Source organism: Eurytemora carolleeae, unplaced genomic scaffold (assembly GCF_000591075.1).
Source record: "Eurytemora carolleeae unplaced genomic scaffold, Eaff_2.0 scaffold799, whole genome shotgun sequence".
In the NCBI taxonomy this organism is placed as follows: domain Eukaryota; kingdom Metazoa; phylum Arthropoda; class Copepoda; order Calanoida; family Temoridae; genus Eurytemora; species Eurytemora carolleeae.
In genome coordinates, this window is record NW_019396721.1 from 74105 (window position 1) to 100128 (window position 26024).

At 32.3% G+C, this 26024-nt stretch overlaps 2 protein-coding genes across 2 annotated transcripts; one reads left to right on the forward strand and one right to left on the reverse strand.

Moving 5' to 3' along the window:
• Positions 1–9643: 9643 nt before the first annotated feature.
• LOC111707784 (uncharacterized) lies at positions 9644–10288 on the forward strand. Its single transcript, XM_023480938.1, has one exon. It carries the CDS (start codon positions 9644–9646, stop codon positions 10286–10288), a length of 645 nt encoding a protein of 214 aa, XP_023336706.1.
• A 2148-nt stretch (positions 10289–12436) lies between these two features.
• LOC111707794 (CD151 antigen) lies at positions 12437–26024 on the reverse strand. Its single transcript, XM_023480950.1, has 9 exons — positions 25929–26024; positions 23341–23453; positions 22864–22984; positions 21731–21829; positions 18888–18989; positions 15280–15358; positions 14697–14787; positions 13975–14059; positions 12437–13834 (listed from the first exon to the last, which is right to left on the reverse strand). The coding sequence occupies exons 1-9, from the start codon at positions 25938–25940 to the stop codon at positions 13787–13789; spliced, it is 750 nt and encodes a 249-aa protein (XP_023336718.1). The 5' UTR covers positions 25941–26024; the 3' UTR covers positions 12437–13786.

Sequence of the window (26024 nt, forward strand, 5' to 3'; positions counted from 1 at the left end):
ACCTTCAAGTACTCTTTTATTAGTGGAATTAGTGCAAGGTTGTGTGGTAAGGTTACTTATTCTCGATGCGCTCCAATGTATGGGAAATGTCGTCTACAAAGCAATGGACAGGAGGAGGGGGGGGGGGGGAGATCCAAAAATCGTATATTAGGAAATTACTAAACTATTTATTGGCTGAATTAAACAATGTTTTTTCTTACATGACCTTTTCTTTACTAATTTGAACTATATTTTTGCTCAGAATTGAACTATTTTTTTTGCTCATTTGAACTATATTTTTGCTCATTTGAAATATGTTATTTGCTCGTTTGAGCTTTTATTCGGCACATTGAAACTTTTTTGGGGGTCATTTGAACTATTTTTTGCTCAGTTGAACTATTTTTTTTTTGGCTCATTTGAACTATTTTTTTGCTCATTAGAACTATTTTTTGCTCATTTGAACTATTTTTTCTCATTTGAACCATTTTTTTGCTCAATTGAACTATTTTTTGGCTTATTTGAACTAAATTTTGTTTGCTCATTTAAACATATATATTTTTCGGCTCCGATAACTTTTGTTTTTAATAGTTCAAATGAGCAAAATAAACAGTTCAAATGCCCACAGAATGTTATTGTTTGAACTATTGGTCGTTTGAACTATTACACGTGGCACCATGTGCAATAGTTCAACGGCAGTAGTTCAAAGTAAATATCACCTTTATAAGAATCAAAGTGAATTTTTTCAATTTGCAAAGAAGCAGTTTGATAATAAAAATAAGTAGGACAAAATACAGGATTACATTAAGAATGTTCCTTCAAAATAGTACAACGTATAGTACAGACAATTTTTTTTAATTTATCATCCATACGACCAAGAAAAAATATTTATGATTTTTTTAAAAACAAATTGTGTTATATTGAATAGTGTAAATTGTTTACCTGCCTACGTGTATCCAATCAAAAGACTAATTTACTTGAATGACAGGCAATATATATATTTATGTATATCAATCAAGTTGTGTACTTATTTTAGTATTTGAATATAATTACCCTCCAACTCTATTAATACATTAATATATTATTTGTACTTGTGTCATTTTTCTTTGAATAATAAAAACTTTTTTGATTAGGATCAAATGACATGGATTTTTCCTTTCAACTTTTTTCTTTAAAGGGAGTGACTGGCAATGTATTATGATTGAACTGAGATTGTAGTATTGTAGAGAATTTTTTAGGACGTTCAAAATCCTCGATTTCGGTGGGTACGTTTTAAGAATTGGTATTTTTTCAAATTTTTAAATAATGACGATAAAAAAAATATTGTAAAAGTTCTATAGTCTAGTAAACTAATTAGATGGTTAGGAATATATATTTCTCAATAGAAATTTGTCAATAAATTACTTCTTTTCATCATTAAATGTTAAATTTCTTATTCTTAACGAATTTGTTCGCAGATTTTTTAAAATTCTTTAAATGTTGTCTTTTCAATAAAAATTACAGAAAATGTTTGTGAAGAATGAGACAAATTACAGAAACCAATAACTGAATAAGATTACTTATTTTCGATCATAATAGTTAATTTTTATTTTCTCAACCTGTTCCTAAACGACTAATTAGTTTACTGTATAACTTTTGTTACATTATTTGTCGTCGATATTTTATAATCTAAAAAAATCGATTCTCAAAACGTAACCACCAAAATGAATGATTTTGAACGTCGACTTTACACTCAAACTCAGTATTTCTATATCATAAAAAGGTTCATATGTCTCAAATGAATCCTATAAAAAAAATTCTCCACAATACTAAATTCTCACTTCAACAACCAAACATTGCCGGTCACTCCCTTTAAGAATCGTAATTCCCACTCTTGTATGAATATAGTGTCACTTGAGATTACTTCTTCAACCCCATAAAAGAATTAAAAACATCCTCAAATATAATTAATAAGGATTTTTTTATTTTAAATGTTAAATATTTTCAATTTGTCCTGTTTCAAAGTAAATTATTCCTTCCTTTGATGGCTTCTTACAAATTATAGTTTCTGGGCTCTAAAATATAGGAATTATTGAAAGGACATGTGTTCGAAAAAGAAATGAGGCTTTAGAATGAAATGAAATCAAAATAGCTAAACAATCCTTCAAAGACTATTGAGTCTTTGCCACAAACTCCGAATTTTCTATAACCTTTTTCATTGCAACCCCATGTTATAGATACTTTAAAATTTAAATATCAAAGGTGTACACCATAAGGTTGCAAAGATATAGGGATGAGAAAATTTTAGATTGAAAGAAACACTCAATTCCTTGGTTAATTATAAGTATGAAAACGACTTAAAGGAACAATCAGCGTGATTTAAAGCGTTATAAATTCACAATAGTACTCGTCAGTCGGCTTTTATGTAGCCCATAATCGGATTTATACGATAAGGAGGATATTGTCGTTCTTCAAACTTGAAAAGATATTTGAATTCTTTTACTCCATTTTCAGAGAATTAATATCCCGTGTATTTTCCTGTTATTTGAACATCTTTTGGGTTATTATTTCTTATAATTGTTCTGGGACAATAATTGAAGAATTTAATATCTTCCGTGTTCAACTAACACTGACAAATTCTGGATTTCATACTAAATTTTGCGGATTTCAAAGTTTGTTTTCGAGGTTTTTCGGTTTTATAAAGGAATGAAATTATATAAGCAAGTGTCTTTGTATAATTTGGGAAATTATATCATATCTACGTTCGGCACCATAGTCTCAGTAGAAGTAAATATTTCTATTTACTGATAGCGCCGATTGAAGGATTCATATCTCTGATTGGAAAATGAGATAGATAGAAAGATAGATGTTACCGCTAAACTATTTCTATTGGTTTAGAATAGACAACAAACACATGACTGAACCCTGATTGAATCAGGCGCTAATGGACTCGGAATACAGGAGTGTCGGCATTTAAAGGCTTGAATTTTAACCTTAAACAAACTAAATTAAGGAAAAATCCCGGCAAAATTGTTCCGTATTACAGATTAAGTAAAAATCCCGTGAAAATATAATTTCCTGAATTAGTTTAGGGAAATTGTAAAGGATTAAATCTGACCTGATAGTTTTCAGGTAAATATTCAAATTCTATTTTTTTCTTTGATGATTTCTTTCTAAAAAAATCACTAATTAATTGATTTTCATAAACCTGAGTCTAAAACTAAAGAACGAAAAGTTTTGACTTAAATTTTAAGTTCATGGTTAAATGCCACTTCTGACTTAATTTAAACCTGAACTTTAACCATGAGGTTAAATATTTAACCCTGTGGTTAAATATTTAACTCGCCGAAATCGACGAGTTAAAATTTAAACACAGGGTTAAAATCTTGAAATCCTGCATTTTCCCTATTAGTCTATTATTCAGTCTTCATTCAGCTGAGAAAGTGGCATTCAACTTTACGATATATTTAAAAGTGAAAACCTTGTTAAAGAAATTTCACGTTTTAGATTAATTAATTTTTGCATGTAAACCCAAAAAACGGTTGTAACTCGAAATGTGTTTTGTTTTCGGTTACGCAATAACAGCTGATTAGCGATGGTCATGTAATATTCTCCGTAAATCCTTTTCTCTGATTGGTTCAGATTTTCCCGGCTAAAGTTCAGGTTTAAATTAAGTCAGAAGTGGCATTTAACCATGAACTTAAAATTTAAGTCAAAACTTTTCGTTCTTTAGTTTTAGACTCAGGCATCTTATGAATGTGTATTTGATCTTTTTCAATTGGAAAATGTCATTCTTTTTTCTATTTTTGTTCTTAAAGGGACTGTAAAGGAAAAATGAAAGGTTGAATAGGCTGAAACCTGAGCTTTTTAGGATTTGATCGAGACCCTTAACAGTTCTATCTGATGTTCCTGTCTCGAAATTAATATAAAACTGTGTCAAATTTATACGAAAATTTATATATATATAATTTTGTAAGAAAAATCGTACAGGTTTAAACAGATCATATTCAGCAAATACGAAACCAATCTGAAAACGAGATATCCCAGAGGAGCATTAAAAACTAAGGTTTGCTCTTAATATTATTTAAATTTAATAATTTTTAATTTTTATTAGATATAATTGATAATACAATTACTACGTTCGTATCAGGTGATCAGAACTCCCACCAATGGCAGTGCAGTATCATTGTTACGTGTCTCCGTCTGTATCACGTGACAATGATACTGCCCTGCCAGGACAGTATAAACATCAGATAGAACTCTTATGGGTCCCGATCAACTTCTAAAATGCTTAGGTTTCAGCCTATACCCCTTACATTTTTCCTTTACAGTTCCTTTAAACTCGATTTTACTAATCCTGATATCTTTTCAACCTGATGTGATATACCTCTTTATGTCTTCTTTATGACTTCTATGTTGTTACATGATCAAAAACATTTAAGTTTCAAATGTTGAAAAGAAAAATGGATTAGAAAAAAAATTAAGTCTCTGTCACAAACTCAAATTTTTAAACTCCTATATTTTCGCAATCTGATGGCGTAAACCTTTGACATTTAAACCTAAGATGATTGGATTTATCAAATTTATAGTTTGAAATATCAAAGGTCTACAACATTGGCTTGCTAAGATTTAGGGATTTTACATTTGAAGGTAAAAAAGTAAACTAAATCTCATAATGAACACAAGTATTGAAACAGAATTAAATGTTAATTTTTTTTTCCTTTTTAAAAATTACTCCTACCTATATTTTTCTGCTAATGTAAGTGTACTGCATGATGTTATGTAAACAACAAAAACAACAAGTTTCATTGCAAACTCTTACAATTAGTACACCATTGGTATAATTTAAATATTCTTATGATATAACAAGAACAATTCGAAAAAAAAAATAATTTCAGGAATGAAACCAGGTTCGAAAGTTAAAGGGACTGTATAACTGTACACTTAAAGGGACTGTACAACTGTACACTTAAAGGGACTGTACAACTGTACACTTAAAGTGACTGTACAACTGTACACTTAAAGGGACTGTACAACTGTACACCAAACTGTACACTTAAATGGACTGTACAACTGTACGCTTAAAGGGACGGTACACCTGTACTCTTAAAGGGACGGTACAACTGTACGCTTAAAGGGACTGTAAGTGGAACGTCAAGTAACCCTCCACGCAAAATTGACAATGTCCGATTTACAACGGTACCCTGGAAACATTTATCTGATATGAGATGTGAAAGAATGTCTTTTTTCAAGGTTTAAAAATGTTTAATTCTAGTAATTTGTATATAACGGGAGTCTCTGTAATAAAGTGTCTTCAGGCTTCTATGTTTACTAAACGTCGTTCGTTTTTGTACAACAGCGTTGAATAAGTTGCGCATTTCAATCAAAATATTTTTAAAAATAAATGACATAAAAAGATGTTTGAATTTTTTGAAATTCTCAGGAAATAAGAACGAGTACATTTCGAGTACATTCTAAAACTTAAAACGACATTGTAGAGCAAAATGTTTAACGACGATCCCCATTTATGGGTAAATTGTTTCTAATAGTGGGTTACACTTTTTAGTAACCTTATAGCGCTTGTAATTATACTATTAAGATATTTCCAATAACGCCACTGAACAGTAAAACGTATCAATGCTGCATTAAACTAATGATGATTCTACAGAAAGTCTACCAAAAATATGAAACTGTAAAACCTCTCAGCTCTTCTACCTCTCTGATAACTGTTCAAATGTTTTGTATAACTATACCTGAACCACGTAACTGTTCAAATGTTTTGTATAACATATACCTGTACCACGTAACTGTTTAAATACATTTCGATAAAGTGCACTGACGACAAATTTGAAGTTTTTTTCATCAATGTTGGACTATAATACAAGAAAAGGTATTCCCCTATTTCAAATGAGGAAAGATGTGGTAGAGTATAACCCTCCCCCCCCGTGGTTCCCTTCGTATCGTTCTCATAATTTACTCACTATGAAACCCAATTAAGTGACTGAGCACCAAAGATGTATTGCCAATTGCAGATTGAAAAGGTTTAACACAGATACGAGTAGGGAGCAGGAGGGAGGGGGGAGGGAAGGGAAGGGGAAGGGAAGGGCGAGGAAAGGGGGAGGGAAAGGGGGGGAAGAGGGAGGGAAGTGGAGAGTGGGAAGGGGGAGGGAAGTGGAGAGTGGAGAGGGGGAAGGTAACGGGGAGGGGATAGATTGGTAATTATAAATTGGAGAATTTTTAATAGGCAAACAAGAAACAAGATGCAATGTTCCCTTTACACAAGAAAAACTCTATGAAGAAGTGGTTCAAGTCTTACTCTTTGTGTGGAGGCTGTAATAGTGTATGTGTATTTCAACTTATTTGGATAAAAGTTCATTATATTTTTTAGTATACATTCATACTCTTCAATTACTGCATATATCACTGTAAACTATGGTACATTTCAAGTACAGGGCCGTATTTTAAGCAGCTATATAATGTACAGTACACATGCAATGCAGACTACATAACACAAAACGAAATAGTGATATTGATAAAGGAATATAAAAATAGGATCAGACTTGTTTTTCGACAAGCAATTGTTTCAAAATTGTATACAGCATGGAATACTGCTATTAGAATTCTTTTTAATGTACCTAGAGATACGCATAGGTACTTGATTGAAAGACTATTGAAGCAAGTTCTAAGCTTTGCATTATTTTTCTTTCTAATTTATGTAAAAATGACCTTAACACAGTTCTTGGCAGAAATTTATTTTCTATTGGAAATGATTGTTCTGTAAATCTTTCTGATCTTAGTAAAATGTTAGTTAAGAAACAAATGAAATATTTTGATGTCCCATTGGAACATGAATGGAAAGTTCCGGTTTTACAAGAACTGAAAAATGACGTCTATTGTATATAATTTTGCATATTTTTCTCTTTTTTTGTGTTGGAAACCTGTATTTTCAAAAATTTATTTAAACAAATATAAACTACACCATTTATATATGTATTTATATCTTTGTGTGTGAATAAATCTTTATAATAATAATAATAATATCAAGACGATTTTTTAGAAAATTGAACTTTTATTCAAAATGAGTTTACGGTATATATTATCTATCAATTTACTGTTTAATATACACTGGGTGCTAGGGTCACGATTGAACCATTAAATTCTGAATTTAACCCCCGAGCAACAGAAAATTAACAGGTCGTATATTATAAACTATTGCAATTGTCTGTGCGTAAACGCTCACCCCTATCCATAACTAGTAATGGGATCGTTCATTCCCATCCATAACTAGGAATGGGAACGTTCACCCCTATCCATAACTAGGAATGGAATCGTTCACCCCTATCAATAACTAGGAAGGGAAACGCTCACCCCTTTCCATAACTTGGAATGGAACGTTCACCCAAATCTATAACTAGGAATGGGAACGTTCACCCCTATCCATAACTAAGAATGGGAACATTTAATCCTATCCATAACTAGGAATGGGAACGTTCACCCCTATCCATAACTAGGAATGAGAACTTTCACCCCTATTCATAACTAGGAATGGGATCGTTCACCCCCATCCATATCTGGGAATTGGAACGTTCACCCCTATCCATAACTAGGAATGGGAACGTTCACCCCTATCCATATCTAGGAAGGGGAACGTTCACCTCTATCCATAACTAGGAAGAGGAACGTTCACCCCTATCCATTACTAGGAATGGGAACGTTCTCTCCTATCTATTAGGAATGGGCAGCGTTTTGAGATCCATTTTTAAACATTTAAGGGGGTCTATTAGACTTCACAAGAATCTGAAATTTTTAACTCTTTCCATTTTCTAAAATCAATAAAGTTGCTCTTACAATTTATTATAAGAAATTTTCATTCTAACCAAAGATATTGACCAATACGATTTTTCATAACGATTTTTAGAAACGATTTTTCATAACGATTTTTCACAACGATTTTCCGAAACGATTGATAAAATCTTCAGATTCTTTTAGAGCAGCACCTTTAAAGACTAAAAAAGTCTTTAAAGACTACTAATTAAGGAGTTTCTTCATTAATAAATAGAAAATAGAAACTAACTCTAGCAAACAGCTTTACATGGTTAATTCACTTATAAAGTTAAATTGGCCTATTTGCACTGCACAATTTATGTATCATGTTTATTGGACTATATATAGTCATAACTTAAGTCTAAAAGTCGTCTTCCTATTTCACAGTTTTCTGGTTTTTATTGTTTTGACCCTCAATTCAAAAACGGCCATTTCAACCCTTTATCTGATCCATGATTTAGAAGATATTGTCGTTTTTCTAGGTTTAAATGTGTTTAATTCTAAAAATTAATCAATTTAAATTACTTGTTTATGTATTTGTTTTGTTTTTATCCTCAATTTATTTATCTTTGTTCCAATTTTTATTAATGTCTTTTTATAATTCATCATTGAAAATGTTTACTCTTTTTGTATGGTCAATTAATCAGTGTTTATGGGACACAAAAATAGATCATATGAATATATAATGAAATTAAAATTGTATTTAGGTCGAATCAAAAGTTGGAACAAAACCCCTCATAGTGTACTACTGTCTGGACTCTGGAGTCCTACTGTCTGGACTCTGGAGTCCTACTGTCTGGACTCTGGAGTCCTACTGTATGATCTCTTCAGTCCTACTGTATGATCTCTGGAGTCTTACTGTCTGGACTCTGGAGTCTTACTGTATGATCTCTGGAGTCCTACTGTCTGATCTCTGGAGTCCTACCGTATGATCTCTGGAGTCCTACTGTCTGATCTCTGGAGTCCTACTGTATGATCTCTGGAGTCCTACTGTCTGGACTTTGGAGTCCTACTGTATGATCTCTGGAGTCCTACTGTCTGGAATCTGGAGTCCTACTGTAGATCTCTGAAGTCCTACTGTATGATCTCTGGAGTCCTACTGTCTGATCTCTTGAGTCCTACTGTCTGGACTCTGGAGTCTTACTGTCTGGACTCTGGAGTCCTACTGTATGATCTCTGGAGTCCTACTGTCTGGACTCTGGAGTCCTACTGTATGATCTCTGGAGTCCTACTGTCTTGACTCTGGAGTCCTACTGTATGATCTCTGGAGTCCTACTGTCTGATCTCTGGAGTCCTACTGTCTGATCTCTGGAGTCCTACTGTATGATCTCTGGTGTCCTACTGTTTGATCTCTGGTGTCCTACTGTTTGATCTCTGGAGTCTTACTGTCTGGACTTTGGAGTCCTCCTGTCTGATCTCTGGAGTCCTACTGTCTGGAATCCTACTGTCTGGAGTCCTAATGTCTGAAAATTTCTTGTCAAGAGTCCTACTGTCTGCAGTCCTAGTGTCTGGAGTCCAACTGTGTGAAGTCCTACTGTCTGGTATTCTACTGTCTGGAGTCCTACTGTCTGGGGTCCCACTGTCGGGAGTCCTACCGTCTGGAGTCCTACTGTCTGGGGTTCCACTGTCTGGAGTCCTACTGTCTGGAGTCCTACTGTCTGGGGTCCCACTGTCTGGAGTCCTACTGTCTGGAGTCCTACTGTCTGGGGTCCCACTGTCTGGAGTCCTACTATCTGAGGTCCCACTGTCTGGGGTCCTACTGTCTGGAGTCTTATTGTCTAGGGTCCCACTGTCTGGAGTCCTACTGTCTGGAGTCCTACTGTCTTGTATTTTACTGTTTGGAGTCCTACTGTTAAAAATCCTAATGTCTGGTATTCTACTGTCTGGAATCCTATTGTCTGCACTGTCTGGAGTCCTACTGTCTGGAGTCCTATTATCAGGAGCCTATACTTTCTGGTATTTTACTTTCTGGGGTCCACTGTCTAGAGCTCTACTGTCTGGGAATCCTACTGTCTGGAGTCCTGCTGTCTGGAGTCCTAATTTTCGGAGTCCTACTGTCTGGAGTCCTACTGTCAGGAGTCCTACTGTCTGGAGTCCTAGTGTCTCGAGTCCTACTGTCTGGAGTCTATACTGTCTAGTATTCTACTGTCTGGAGTCCTACTGTCTAGTTTTCTACTGTCTGGAGTCCTACTGTCTGGAGTCCTACTGTCTGGAGTCCTACTGTCTGGAGTCCTACTGTCTGGAGTCCTACTGTTTGGAGTCCTACTGTCTGGAGTCCTACTGTCTGGAGTCTATACTTTCTGGTATTCTACTGTCTGGGAGTCCTGCTGCCTGGAGTCCTGCTGTCTGGAGTCCTGCTGTCTGGAGTCCTGCTGTCTGGAGTCCTACTGTCTGGAGTCCTACTGTCTGGAGTCCTACTGTCTGGAGTCCTACTGTCTGGAAATTTTCAAGTTTTATGTCCTTTAAAATTTTCTTTTCTTACGCCATTTTTCAGATATGTCTAGCATAGATTGCCGTGAACTATTACAACTTCATAAATATTCAATTGTTGTTAATTTTACCGCAAACCTTAGAATTTTCCCGGTTGGCCCGCCATTGGAGAAATGAAAAACAGCTGTGTGACAAATATTTTACTATTTTTCTTATATTGTGACAGTTATCCATCATAAAGTAGACATAAGAGATTTAATTTAATTTTCACCTAAAAAAATAGTTGACTTAAGTTTCAAGGTGAAGACCTAATCTTATTGTCGTAATACACTCAGATCGAACCTTACTGTATTTGTTTAAATGGCCAAAATTTCACAGATTTGACCATTTAAAAAATATCTTTTTTTAAATTGAAAAGGCATGAAAGAGGTTTCCGATGTGGTTTGGTTGCGAAAATGAGGAAAATGTGGCTCGGAACTGGAAATGATGTGGTTGGCCTTCCTCCCTTCAATAGACGTCTAAGCTGCAGTACACATGTCTTGGTAACATACAAATTGGGAAATCAAAAGACAAGGATACAAATGTTGTAAACTTGCAACAAAAAATAAATCATTGAAAATATTTGCTCTACCATGGTATTTCTATCAAATATTGAAGAAAACCGCAGATTTTTATCTTTTTCTAGAATATCACCATCAAAAAGTAAAATTGTAATAAAAATAGAACAAAGTGAAAAATGTACGATTCTTATTTCAGTCAAAAACATGTTTAAGAAACGTTTTCCGAGACACCCTTAGTAATAATACCTCTTCTTTTCTTATATAATATATATAAATATCTACATGTTGTCCGTGGTCTAACTTTGTCCTTGGCTTAGAATATAATCCCGCCCTAGATAATGACGTATTAAGAATAGAACCGGTTGTATTTTAATTTCTTAGCATAGTCATGTATATTTTACTGGGATATATGTAACTTTTGGGGGACTTGGTACTGTGCAGATAAAGGGCAAAGATAACTAGGATATAGTAATCAAGGGCGTTGTCCGGCTGATAGAGAGGAGGGAGGGGAAAGGGGGGTGTTAAAGGTCAGAAAAGAATGTAAAGAAATACCACTTGTACTATTTAATTATTTGATAATCCTTTACTCTATTTAGTTCAGACAAGACTCTATAGAAATATAGATCAGAGACAATTTGCGATTAGAGACCGCTTTTATTAAATAGACTCACTCAACAGCACATGGATAATACTTCTGGAGAATTTAGATCAGAAACAATGAAAGAGACTATTAGCTTTAATAAGACAGAGGTCAGGACCTACAGCACAGACTAGACAACTAGAGAAAATTGATCAAAGACAAAAGAGACTGCCTTTATTAGATCATACAAATCATCACTAATAGACAAGAATTATTGTAAGGGAAATTGCACGTAAGCTTGAAATCTATATAATAAAACAAGACATTCGTATATGTCACTCCTTTATGACGAGTCCATTAGCGCCTGATCCAATCAGGGTTCAGTCATGTGTTTGTTGTCTATTCTGAACCAATAGAAATAGTTTGGCGGTAACATCTATCTTTCTATCTATATCTCATCATCCAATCAGAGATATGAATCCTTTAATCGGCGCTATCAGTAAATGGAAATATTTACTTCTACTGAAACTATGGTGATGTTGCGTATAGCCGGCCAAACGGCTAGACCGATTGGGCTGAATTTTTTTGTGGACACTCATGGGTGGCCGGGGGGTGTTATCGGCTAAAAAATCAAATTTTTTCAAATTTTTTTTCAATTTTTTTCCACGGTTGACGGTTAGTTTACAGGGGTTAGATGACTTGATTAAAAATTACAAATTAATCAATAGTTTTCAATAATAACAAAAACTTAACCTAGGGGCCACAAAAAATGTCAATATAGTTGTCATATTAAAAATCCAAAATAATCTACATTTCAATTATTTTTATATATTTTTAAGATACAAGAATTCCAAGAATAGGTTACTAATATTAATACTATTTTCGTGGAATCCATTATAGTACTTTTCCACACACCTCTGCCCCTATAGTAAAAGTAAATTGAACCTATATGAAGCATAAAGTCTGACCCGGAGAAAGGGTAGAGTACTACGGCTGCCCGTTTTCATTGAAAATCAAAGTTCTAAAACGAGCTGTAAAATAATAAAAACAAAAATATTAAAATAATTTATTAATTTATAATGTTGCATGGTTGACTAATGACTAGGCCGTAATAAGGAACTGTAATAATAATGAAAAATGATAATGATGATATGATTTACTTAGTTAATTAGTGAATACAAAATTATTAAAAAATAATGGTTTAAAAAATTTGCTTTCTCCATTTAGAAATTAAAAGCAAACCAAATTGGCGTATTTCTAAAAGAAAGATAACCTTTTAGAGTAAACCATTTTCATTTCTAATTGATATTTTTTCAATCGGATGAAATTCATTAAAAACTATTAGATTCACAATTTTAAAATCTGACACAAATTAAATTTAAAATGGCGGGTGGGTGCAGTTTTAATGTTGCATTCTTACATTCTGCGACAAAAAGCCAAAAGTATCTCGATTGTGTAGATTTTTACATTAAAAGAATGAAATTTTCATCATAATGTTAAAAACTAAAAAGCTAAATATGATTTATAATCAAATCTAGAGGCTCTCAGGGAAAAAAGTTTCAATTAACTTTTAACTATCAACAGGATCGAAAATTCATCACTACTGTAGAAATATTTTTATAGATTAAGCTTCAGAACTAAGATTTTTTTGGCATAAATAAGTATTTTAACTAACAAATTAAATTTTAGCCTTTAAATAAAAAATAAATAAAATTCAAATTCCAATTGCGCAATATTGATCATAAATACCAAGGCTGTAATTCAAATTTTAACCTTTAAAACCGGATTGTAAATGCCCATAATTATGGAGTTTTCAGTTAATTCTAAAAGTTTAATAAATAAGTGATTGAATTGAAAAATAAAGAAGACTGTTAAAGATTAAACAATGATCGAAACCATTTAAACTTATAAAATATACATTAAAATAAATATTGCAATAATTTTCAAATTTATCACATTTTTGTTATATCGTCTTTCACCGGGTTGTAATGTTTTATTAATTCCCTTCTTCCCGATCTTTTATCTTAGATGATCTTCAGCGATCTATAGTCTTAGATGATCTTCAGCGATCTATAATCTTAGATGATCTTCAGTGATCTATAATCCTAGATTGTCTACAGAAATCTATAATCTTAGATAATCTTCAGCGATCTTTTTTCTAAGATGATTTTCAGTGATTCATAATCTTAGATGATCTTCAGCGATCAATAATCTTATAGGATCTTCAGCGATCTATAATCATATAGGATCTTCAGCGATATATAATCTTATAGGATCTTCAGCGATCTATAATCTTTTAGGATCTTCAGCTATCTATAATCTTATAGGATCTTCAGCGATCTATAATCTTAGATGATCTTCCATCACGAATCGCTAGGCGTGAAAAAATCAACTGATAGTTTGTCCAATTAAAACTTCAATAAAATTGTTGAGGAAATTATACTATCGATCTAAATAGTATAAGAGAACTCAAGACACCAAGAAACTGAAAATAAAATCATTAGAAGTACTAAAATAGTATTTTATTATTATTAATAATAATAATAATAATAATAATAATAATAATAATAATAATAATAATAATAATAATAATAATAATAATAATAATAACAATAATAATATTACCTGAATGCAAGCTATACCCACAGCTACAGCTCCAAGTAAACTAGCATGTTGAACTACGTATTCTTTAACCTCTACATAGCAATCTCTGGCAACAATTTTTAACTATCGAAAACAAATAAAACTCCAGTCATTCATCTTAAAAGGAATCCAAGCTTGAACCATTTAACCATTGGATAACTTTTAATCTAGAGTTAAACTGAATAATTTTCAATTTTAACTTTTGTTTAATGATCTTTTTCAATTTTTACTTTTGTTTCATGATATTTTTCAATTTTTACTTTTGTTTCATGATCTTTTTCAATTTTTACTTTTGTTTCATGATCTTTTTCAATTTTTGTTTTTGTTTCATGATCTTTCTTTTGTTTCATGATCTTTTTAAATTTTTACTTTTGTGTCATGATCTTTTTCAATTTTTACTTTTGTGTTATGATCTTTTTCAATTTTCAATTTTGTTTCATGATCTTTTTTCAATTTTTACTTTTGTTTCATGATCTTTTTCAATTTTTACTTCTGTTTCATGATCTTTTTCAATTTTTACTTTTGTTTCGTGATCTTTTTTCAACTTTTACTTTTGTTTCATGATCTTTTTCAATTTGAACTGTTGTTTCATGATCTTTTCAATTTTAAATTTTGTTTCATGATCTTTTCAATTTAAAATTTTGTTTCATGATCTTTTCTTATTCAATTTTTCTTTCATTAGCTTTATCGTATAAAAAATGTTCCTAGTAAAAATGCCCGATATATTTGAACTAAAGGTTCCACAGAGTTGGTCTGGGGAACAACATGAGTCAGGAACCCTCCACACACCTTCTCCTGGAACACAAAGATTTAACCTACTGCTATGAAATGTTCCTCCGACGGGTCAGCGTTGGGGTTACTCATTACTGCTTTCTTGTTTCCTTTTTTACATTTTAAAACTGTAAAACACTTGTTTTTAGCTTATAGTCTTTTGAAAAAATTGGCAAAATTTTTATCGATTTTAGCATGAGAGCTTGCAACCTTTAAATCACAGAAGGATATATGCAGATATCGGTTGATAGCAAGAAATACTCTTAGTAGCAGGCTGGTCGATCAGGTCGCCGGCACAATAAGTTGCAATTAGCATCATATGAACGGCAAAAAATTAAGAAGAAAAAAAAACATTAAGAAGTATATATACATTGATAGAAATTTGTTCATAACTTGAAAGGAAGACGACATATGCTTTTGCACTACAGTCTTTTCCTGTGCTATTTAGCTATGCGAGTCCGCGGTAGGGATTTTCGCAATGGGGGTCAATGAATAAGTTTATACAAAATCCTCTACCTTTATTTAGTGCTCTAGAGTATCTCCAGATCTCCCAGGAAGAGTTGACCTGCGGGGTCATCAACCCACAACATTCAAGCTACAATATAGAAGGTGTTAGGTATTTTCTCTGCTGTTTCTCATGTTAATTGGACTTTCTGAAGTTATAACTGGATTTTAAAAGTTGTCTTCCTATTTCAGAATTTTCTGGTTATCATAAATTTTAAATCATATACTGTGGTAAGCAATTATATCAATACAATGAAGACGACTTTTGTTTTTGATATTCGAATGGTAACAAAGTTTTTTAAGAATTTTAAGTTTTCAAGTATAAATCAAAAAGAAGCTTTTTAATTAACAGCTTCTCTTGCTTTTTATGTTTATGTGAATCCATGCTCTGTAAAAGCTTGATTTAAATAAAAATTGAAATAGAAAATCGTCTTCATTGTATTGATATAACTGTATTACAAATTATAAATTATAAATGGACAGTAGCGCAACTAAGGGGGGGGGCTAACCACGTTCCCCGCCCCGCTCAGCATATTTCGCCCCCTCTCACCCCCCACCTCACGAACCTCACTTGACTCCAGCATGATATGATTATTCTTCAAATCCTGAAAACAGCGCTTACTGTTTTAAAAAAAAAATCGACAGGGGGGGCTCGATTCCCCTGTACCTCCCCCCCTCAGAAAAGTGCTATGTTACGCCATTGTTAAAATATTAGAACAAAGTTTAAATTAATTAAATTGGCACGGACGACCAAGATAAAATCTGGTTTTATTGATTAATTTACTTTATTAACTTTATTTGGCTTCATCTTCACGTAGATGCTCAGGAATGCGTAATATTTAGCGTAGCGTGACAAATATCAAGGTAATGTACACTGTACGCATTAATCCACGCGTCATACTTCGTACACTCTTGTCAACATAAGATAAGAGATAACAACCATAGGAATATCTTTTAGGGTGTTCCAAAGAAAAGTTTATGTAGTCTTAGATTACTGTCTTGAGATTCCGCCAATTTTGTACCTTTCAAGTTTTGTCTAGATTCAAATTTATTTAAAAGTCATGAATGTATATTTTATATTTCTGTTAAGGAACTGAGCTTTTGACACAAACTCTCACTATCTAATCCCGTTTTCTTTACCCTGGAAGTATAGTTCTCTGGTTCACCCTGGAAGTATAGTTCTCTGGTTCACCCTGGAAGTATAGTTCTCTGGTACACCCTGGAAGTATAGTTCTCTGGTACACCCTGGAAGTATAGTTCTCTGGTTCACCCTGGAAGTATAGTTCTCTAGTTCACCCTGGAAGTATAGTTCTCTGGTACACCCTGGAAGTATAGTTCTCTGGTTCACCCTGGAAGTATAGTTCTCTAATATAATTTTAAGGTCTTTTAAGACTTTATATTGTTAAGTCCGGTTCAGTTCAAAAATCCGGCCGAACACTTACCAATAGGGTTTCCAGCGAACGAAACGTTTCTCGCAAAAAATGCAAAAATTTTCGTTCGCATTTCGCATATTTGCGGAAAAATAAGAAAATTTTGCGAAAATATTTGTTGCGAACAAAAAATAAATTCGCGAAAACCATATAGTTGTAGCTGCAACAATTTATTTTGCAATAAAACTTGTAGAACTCCTGCTCTGAGAGCTCAACATTTGAAGTTTTATTATATCATATTATTAATTTCTCTTCCTTTACTTTAACAAATGTTTGATGAAGATAATTTGATTTCTCTAGCTATCTTTTTGAGTTTTTGTCTGTCCACGTGCGTTCACCTAAATCCAGCTAGCAATGAGCCAGCCAATTGCAAGAAAAAATCTTTGAAATGAACCGTATTTTTTTGCGAAATTTTCGTGCGAAAATTGCGAAATTTTTGCGAAACGATTTTTTTCGCTGGAAACCCTACTTACTAGCTTGAGTGAGCTGTTCAGTACACATACAAATTATACCAGGCAAAACGGGATAGTACACTAAATGAACGAGACCTTTCTAGGGAAATTCATGTGTTCTGACTTTAGTATTTTTAAAAATACGTTGAAAAGGTCGTCGTTAAACTCTTTTTTGTGTAAGCTATGAATAACCAAGACCCCATTTGGCTGTGTTCTTTTATATAGATTCAGAAAAAAGTACAAACTCCACTATGTTTCAATTAAACCACATGTGTAAATTTCCATTAATCCAATTGTTTCCGAACAACCACAACCACTGTTACCACATGTGTGTTTCATATTTACCAAACAACCGCATGATTTCCGTAAACATCTTGTTTCCCCTATACCTCATTTTCCCTTAAAGGGACAGACCGGCTATGAACGGTAGTTAAACTGAGTATACAGTGTTGTGGACAAATTCTTTAGGATTTATTAGAAACATATAAAACGTTTTAAAGATCTTGAGCGCAAAGTCGACGTTCAAAATCGTACTTTTGGGTGGATACGTTTTCAGAATTGTTTTTTTTTAATTATCAAATAACGACGACAAAAAATGTAAACAAATTCTACGGTAAACTAATTAGTTGTTTAGGAACAGGTTGAGAAAACAAAAATTAACTCTTATCATCGTAAATATTTAATCTTATTCAATAAATAGTTTCTTTAATCTCTCTTTAATCACTAAGATTTTCTGCAGATTTTCTGAAAGTTTTATTAAAAAGACGAAATTTGAAGAATTTGAAGAAATCTGCGAATAAATTCATAGAAAATAAGGAATTCATTATAATAATGAAAAAGGAAATAATTAATTCTAACTTCGATTTATTGACAAATTTCTTATGAAAAATAGGTTCCTAAACATCTAATTAGTTTACTAAAGAATTTTTACTACATTTTTCATCGCCGTTATTTAATAGTTTTTAAAAAAACCGATTCTGAAAACGTACCCACCCAAGTTCATGACTTTGAACGTCGAATTTAAGCTCAAACTGAGTAATTATGCATCGTGGAAACGTTTTATATGTCTCAAATGAATCCTAAAGAATTTGTCCACAACACTGCATACTCAGATCAACTACCTTACTTAGCTGGTCTGTCCCTTTAAACAATGTATTTCCCTTTGGGCTAATTTAGTTTAAAGGTTGTCATGCCTGAGAACTGCTCAAAACTTGGACAGGTTTCAACAAATTGAAATCTCATTCATTTTAAAATAATTTCAAAGTTCAAGTATTAATATTTAAGTTGATATAAAAGGCATTGAAGTTTTCGTCTTTAATTTCGTCATAATTCATTTTAATGAAATTATTCGCAACGAGCAGAATAAAATACTAAAATTTGAAAACTGTAATACTGAAAATTTGTTTTTGGTAATAATGAAATATTTCTTTTACATTAAAACAACCGTTGATGATCAGTAATTTAAAAAAAATTTTAAAAGAAAAATATTTATTTCATCATTGATGAACATTTCACTGTTAACTCGATCGGATTTATTTCAAGTACCCGGCCGATGTTTAAGCAGCTAGAACAAACTGTACAGTACTGCATGCAGACTATATAAGGCAAAATTGGACAGTACGACAAATGAATCAACCCCTTTCTTGGGAGATTATTTTTCAATTAAATTTTTAAGAAAATTCCGACTTTTTCTACCTATCCTTAACCTATCCCCGCCGGTCAGCTTTAAATTCTTTACCTGTGTTTGAGTTTGATCCCACGCCCACGTGACCGGTCCTGGATCATTCGGGTCATAGAGCCTCACATCGGAGATCATCTCAGCTTGTATTGTATTATCTACCTAAACATTTATTATATTATCCGCCTAAACAATTATTATTAACCGAAAAACATTTATTGTAATATCTACCTAAAAATTTCTTGTCTTCTAAACATTTATTGTTTTATCTGCTAAACTTGTATTGTATTATCCACCAAAATATGTATTGTATTATCCACCTAAACATGTATTGTATTATCCACCAAAATATTTATTGTATTATTCACCTAAACATTTATTGTATTATCTACCTAAATATTTATTGTATTATCCACCAAAATATTTATTTTATTATCCACCTAAACATGTATTGTATTATCTACCTTAATATTTATTGTATTATCCACCTAAACATTTATTGTATTATCCACCCAAACATTTTTTGTATTATCCATCTAAACATTTATTGCACTATATACCTAAACATTTATTGTATTATCCACCAAAATATTTATTGTATTATCTACCTAAACATGAATTGTATTATCTACCTAAACATATGTATTGTATTATTTACCTAAACATATGTATTGTATTATTTACCTAAACATGTATTGTATTATTTACCTAGACATGTATTGTATTATTTACCTAAACATATATATTGTATTATTTACCTAAACATATGTATTATCTACCTAAACATGTATTGTATTATCCACCAAAATATTTATTGTATTATCTACCTAAACATGAATTGTATTATCTACCTAAACATGTATTGTATTATCCACCTAAACATGAATTGTATTATCTACCTAAACATGTATTGTATTATCTACCTAAACATGTATTGTATTATTTACCTAAACATATGTATTGTATTATCTACCTAAACATGTATTGTATTATTTACCTAAACATGTATTGTATTATCTACCTAAACATGTATTGTATTATCTACCTACACATGTATTGTATTATTTACCTGAACATGTATTGTATTATTTACCTAAACATATGTATTGTATTATCTACCTAAACATGTATTGTATTATTTACCTGAACATGTATTGTATTATTTACCTAAACATATGTATTGTATTATTTACCTAAACATATGTATTATCTACCTAAACATGTATTGTATTATCAGTCTAAACATTTATTGTGTTATCTACCTAAACATGTATTGTATTACAATCTAAACATGTATTGTATTATCTACCTAAACATGTATTTCAGTTTAATTGTATATTACTCCTAAACATTTATTCAATCTTTTCTTGTATTGCCCAAATTGATAATAATTACAAAATTTGTCGTTGTACACTTCGGTTTTTTTAAATTGCCAAAATAGTATCAACGTTTTTTACTTTAGACAAAAAACGAAGTATTTATTTCCGTCTTTTTTCTGATTGGTCATTATCAATTAAAGACTTATGTTAAGCTCATGTCATCTTGGCTTTACAGAGGAGTGACTTGGAAAATAAAGAAATAATTGGACATTTTTAGATTTAACATTTTACAATAAAATGGACATTTTTTTGCTAGAGCATCTATCTTGCACAATCTTAAAGTTATTGGTTTATAATTTGATTTTGTCATTTGATTTTGTCATTTGATTTTGGCAAATCTGTTTTTTTTTGTTAAACTTTTTAAATCACTATCAAACTCATAGATTAAAACAACACAGATAGAGCACTAGATGTCGTCTTTTCAAGATTTAGGAGTTTTTCGTTCACAATAACCCTAAGGCAGAAGCCCAAAAGGAGTTCCTCTCAGTCGGTGCATGCCCTCTCTCTGTCTTGTAATTCTACGCTATCTGCGTTTTATTTTGCCAAACGTTTCAAAATTTACTTAAATAGTTTAATCATAGATTAATAACAACACAGATAGACCACTAGATGTCGTCTTTTAAAGATTTAAGGGTTTTTCATTCGCAATAACCATGAGAAGAAGCCCAAAGGAGTAACGCGGAGGCAGTGTTGAATTACAAGACAGAAAGAGAGAGCATGCGCTGCTTACGCGGAACTCCTTTGGGCTTCTCCTCAGGGTTATTGTGAACGAAAAACCCCTAAATCTTTAAAAGACGACTATCTGTGTCGTTATTAATCAATGATCAAACTATTTAGATAATTTTGAAACGTTTGGCAAAAATAAACAGATAAAGATCTAATATTTTCTAACCCGGGTTTTATGCATTAAAAATATTTCCTCTCCAACGTCGTCTTCTATGAATATACTTTGCTTGTCTGTTTGTCTGTCCGTGTCCAATAAACATAAAACAGCTGAATCGATCAGGTGCACATTTTGTATGGGACCTCGCATCATCTCAAAGAAGGTTTATGGAGCATCAAAATTGAAAAAAAATCCCGAAAGTTTTCGCCAATCGAATAGAAAAACGGAAGAAACATTTTGAATGATAAAAAATGGCTGATTTTCGGAGCAACAGTCAAGAGCTAAAATTGGTTAAAGAAAAGAAAACCTAGTTTTTTTTTAATTTATTAAAAATTATTCAAGATTGTGATAATTTTGAATGTGTATTTTTTTCAATCAAAATACATTAATAAACATCGGCAAGTGACAAAACTTTACTTTAGATGTCTAACATTGTGATGAAATGCATGGTTAAAAAAAAGAAATGAACTAATGCACGACACCGGATCCAAAGATACTTTTTTAAAGATACTAATCAAGTTCTAATTAATTATAATTTTCACTTTACACTAACACATCGTAATTATGAAAAACATATAAAAAGCGTCGAAGAAATTTTCTACTGAGTCTAGCGCCTTTCAAGAAGTCATCGGAGGACCAACCTGTTCTGTGAATACGTAGGCTAGAATTGCTCCGATGGAGAGAATAAGAAGAAGAATTGAAATGAGAACAAAGTAAGTTAGATGGAGCACTTTCACTTCCTAAACAAAAGAACTGGTAGTTTTGGTGATTTTGTTTTTTATCCTTCCTTCATGTTGAAAAAACAAATTGAAAATGTTTAAAGGGACTGTCAGCGTAATTTCATGTGACTTTCTTAGCAAAGATGTCAATGCCCGATCTACAACGGTATTCCGAAACTTGATCAGAGACAAAGGGACCGTTTAAAATCAGGAGTTGGCATCTTTGAGAGAGGCTTTCTTGAAATTACGATTACACTCCCTTGCAGGAGTAAATATGAAAACTAAGAACATTGAGAACTATTCTATAATTTTTTTAAAAGTTAACTTTTAATTTATTATGTTGAAGAAAAGTATAAATCTAGAAATAAAGAAAACTTTAAGATAATATTTTTATCATAGACTTTTGACACTTTTATAAAATCAACTTCAAAGCTAAAAAAATAATAGTAATTAGTAATTTGGACTACTAAGGTTATATTTAAAGGAACAGCTTTAAAAATTGTTTAAAAGTTTGAATTGCATTACTTATCTGTAATGATACTGAAACTATGATATCTTTGAAATTATATTTTTATATTCTGGCTTTTTAGACGACGACACAAGGATTTCCAGACCAAAGAAGCGCAAGAAAAGATCAAGGAGTCTTACATTAGTTTTAAAGGGAGTGTTCGCGAGAAATGAAAGGGGGTATAGGCTTAATACAATAAAAAAGCGCTTTTGATCCCTACTAATCTTACTTCTATTGCGTCTATAAGGAGAAAATTGTTAAATACGTCTCATACCTAATAACCTAGCGTCCATACAAATTGAGAAAATTGCAACATACGACTTAGACCGTAAAAAAATCAATTTAATTTCAAACAAATCATTCAGATAGTACAACCTAAAGTCATCGATTATCTTTCGCCACATTTGTATATAGTTTATATTTTATAATATTTGTATACCCCCTTTCATTTTTCGCGAACACTCCCTTTAAAGATTAATTAATAACATTCATTCGTCGAAATGTTCGTTAAAATCACGTATGCAATCTCTTTCAACAAGTAGTTTACCTTTTGTGCTGCGTAGAGGCCGAAAAGGCTTGTGAGGATGGTGAGGCCTCCGACCGCCGAGACCACCCTCGCCGTGTTTAAATACAACATGTTCCTCAGCAGCTCATTGGAGAAGGTTTTCCTGTTTTGTAAACATAAAAATGACGATTAAATACAAAATAAGCTAATAAGTAAAAATAGCACATAAGATTTAAACAAACTGAGAATTTTCATTTTTCTATTTATTAAGAATATATTAAAAGTTGAACAATTCAAGAAAATAACAGAGGGAGAAAAATGTATTTAGATAAAATATAAACATATAGTATATACAAAGTAAAAAGAACAAAAAATATTGAGAGCTAATGAAAAAAATTGAATAATTGATCTATCCTCAAAGTTAAAAACAACCAAAAGTAAAAAAAAGATCAAGAACGATGCAAAAAACAAATCATGTTTATAAATAACGTAATACTTAAAAATGCCTGTATGTCTGACCTGTGAATGATCCAAATACCGATGGCTAGAAGAGTTATACCTCCAGCCATAATTAGTATGTTTGCTAGGCGCATAAACCAGCGCAAAACAATACGCGAAGCACCACACGCTCCCTAAACAAAAACTAATTAAAATTTTTAAAAGGGACCCTACGTTCATATGTGGCATGTCTGATTCACAACGGATATATAACATGTCTGTTTCACAACGGATATATGACATGTCTGATTAACAACGGATATTTGACATGTCTGAATCACTACAGATATGTGACATGTCTGATTCACAACAGATATATGACATTTTTGATTCACAACGGATATTTGACATGCCTGATTCACAACAGATATGTGACAGGCCTGATTCACAACGGATATATAACATGTCTGTTTCACAACGTATATATGACATGTCTGATTCACAACGGATATTTGACAGGTCTGATTCACAACGGATATGTGACAGGTCTGATTCACTACAGATATGTGACATGTCTGATTCAGAACAGATATATAACATGTCTGATTCACAACGGATATGTGACAGGTCTGATTCACAACGGATATGTGACATGTCTGATTCACAACGGATATGTGACATGTCTGATTCACAACGAATATGTGACATGTCGGATTCACTACGGATATGTAACATGTCTGATTCACAACGGTACCTTTTAACTATTATAACAGTTGAGTTAAAACAAGGTAAATATCGTGGTTTTCCATACCAAAAAGGATTTTTATTTCTCAAAAATTGGAGGGAAAAACTTTTTTTATTGAAATACAATTGATATCTTTATTTTATTTTGCTGAAACAACGGTTTTATTTGATGTAATTTTATTTTTGAAACTTTGACAGGTTCTCAGCGATAATATTTAAATAGACCTTTTTAAAATTCGAATGAAAGACACAGCAAACAAACAAGGCCCTTCCCCCCCCCTTCACATAATTTGACACGTGAAAGTGTGTTTGGTTAAGCATTATTTATTTAAGTTTAAACGGTGTAAAACGATTTTCTCTGTGTAATTTCTGAATCTTATTGGTTTTCAATTGACGGTAAATATCATGTTAATACGCATGCAAGAAACAGATTAAGATCAATATAATTAACTTGTGTACATGTACTTTTATTCTAATACAAAGGATTCTAAAAGTAAATTAGGGCATACCCATTATTTAATGGTAACGATTATAACAGAACCCTTCCAGCCAAGGAAAATTTGAGTTTTTGCAACCTCCTAAATTTTTGCAATTTGATGTCGCAATCCATTGCTATTTCGAACTATGAATTTTGTAAGATAAAATAGGTTTAAGTTGGAAATATCAAAGGTTTACACCATCTGGTTGCAAACATATAGGGATTGGAAAATTAGAGTTTGTTACAAGAACTCAGTTTTCAGTGGGAGGAGTTGAAAAAGTTGAGTGAATTCAAAAACATTTAGAATTATGATATATTTTTAGTGTAAATATAGCATATCTACTCTTTAAATTATATTCAAATTGCTATAGTTCTACGTGTATCTTCCTTGCTTGTCCGAAGTTTTATCTATTTAGACACAAAGATATTGCCGAATTCTTCCTTTTCTTAATGGGACAAATTTCCTTATCTCAATGTTTCCTCAATGTTCTGATGTGCGGAAATCCGCGAGATTATTTAATAAATAAACAAGATGTACCGGGTAGGAGAGGGTTTTNCCCCCCCGCACCACACATAAAAACTTCCAGTTTACGGGCCTTAGTGTTAATAATTTTTAGGATTACAGACACTTTTTTCGATGCAAGCAAAAAGCTTAAATGGTTAGTTTAAGAAATATTTAAACCATAAAAAGCAAGTTGTATGCTTAATCTTAATAATTTGAATTTTGTCATAAGATTGCAAATATATAGGGATTAGAACATTTGAGTTTGTGGCAAACACTCAATTCATTTCTACAAACTTTAAAAAATGCTTGAAATCAGTCTAATTTTCATTTTGGAATTGCCAGTCCGATACATTTTATTGTATTTATAATTTATAGTTGGTATAATATATAGGGTTAATCACAAAGGATGAAACTTTATAACGACGACCTGTAACGGATTATCTCTGAAGATTAATCTTTTATAGAAGTGTTAAAAAATTTGGCAAAAATGCAAATAGTATAAAACTAAATAGGGAGCCATCAATATAACAAAAAAGAATTGAAAAATATCCCGTACAGTCGTTTCTGAAGTTTCAAAATATAGGTTGGGAGGGACGGGCAATTACCCTTTTCAGAGATTGTGCAAAAAAACATATTTTGAAATAGACCCGAGGAATAGGCCCGAGGAATAGACCCGTAGAATAGACCCGAGGAATAAACCCGAGGAATAGACCCGAGGAATGGACCCGAGGAATAGACCCTTGGAATAGACCCTTGGAATAGACCCTTGGAATAGACCCGAGGAATAAACCCGAGGAATATACCCGAGGAATAGAGCCGTGGAATAAACCCGAGGAATAAACCCGAGGAATAGACCCGAGGAATAGACCCGAGGAAAAGACACGAGCCTTGTTTTTATTAAAAAGATTAGAATAATTTTAGAACAAAATATACCAAAAATACCTGGGTAACCATTCTGTTCTTTTTGATGAGGAGGTGGTTTCAGACAAATCCAATTCTGTAGTTTTCAATAGAAAAATTTCCGACATTTTCTTAACA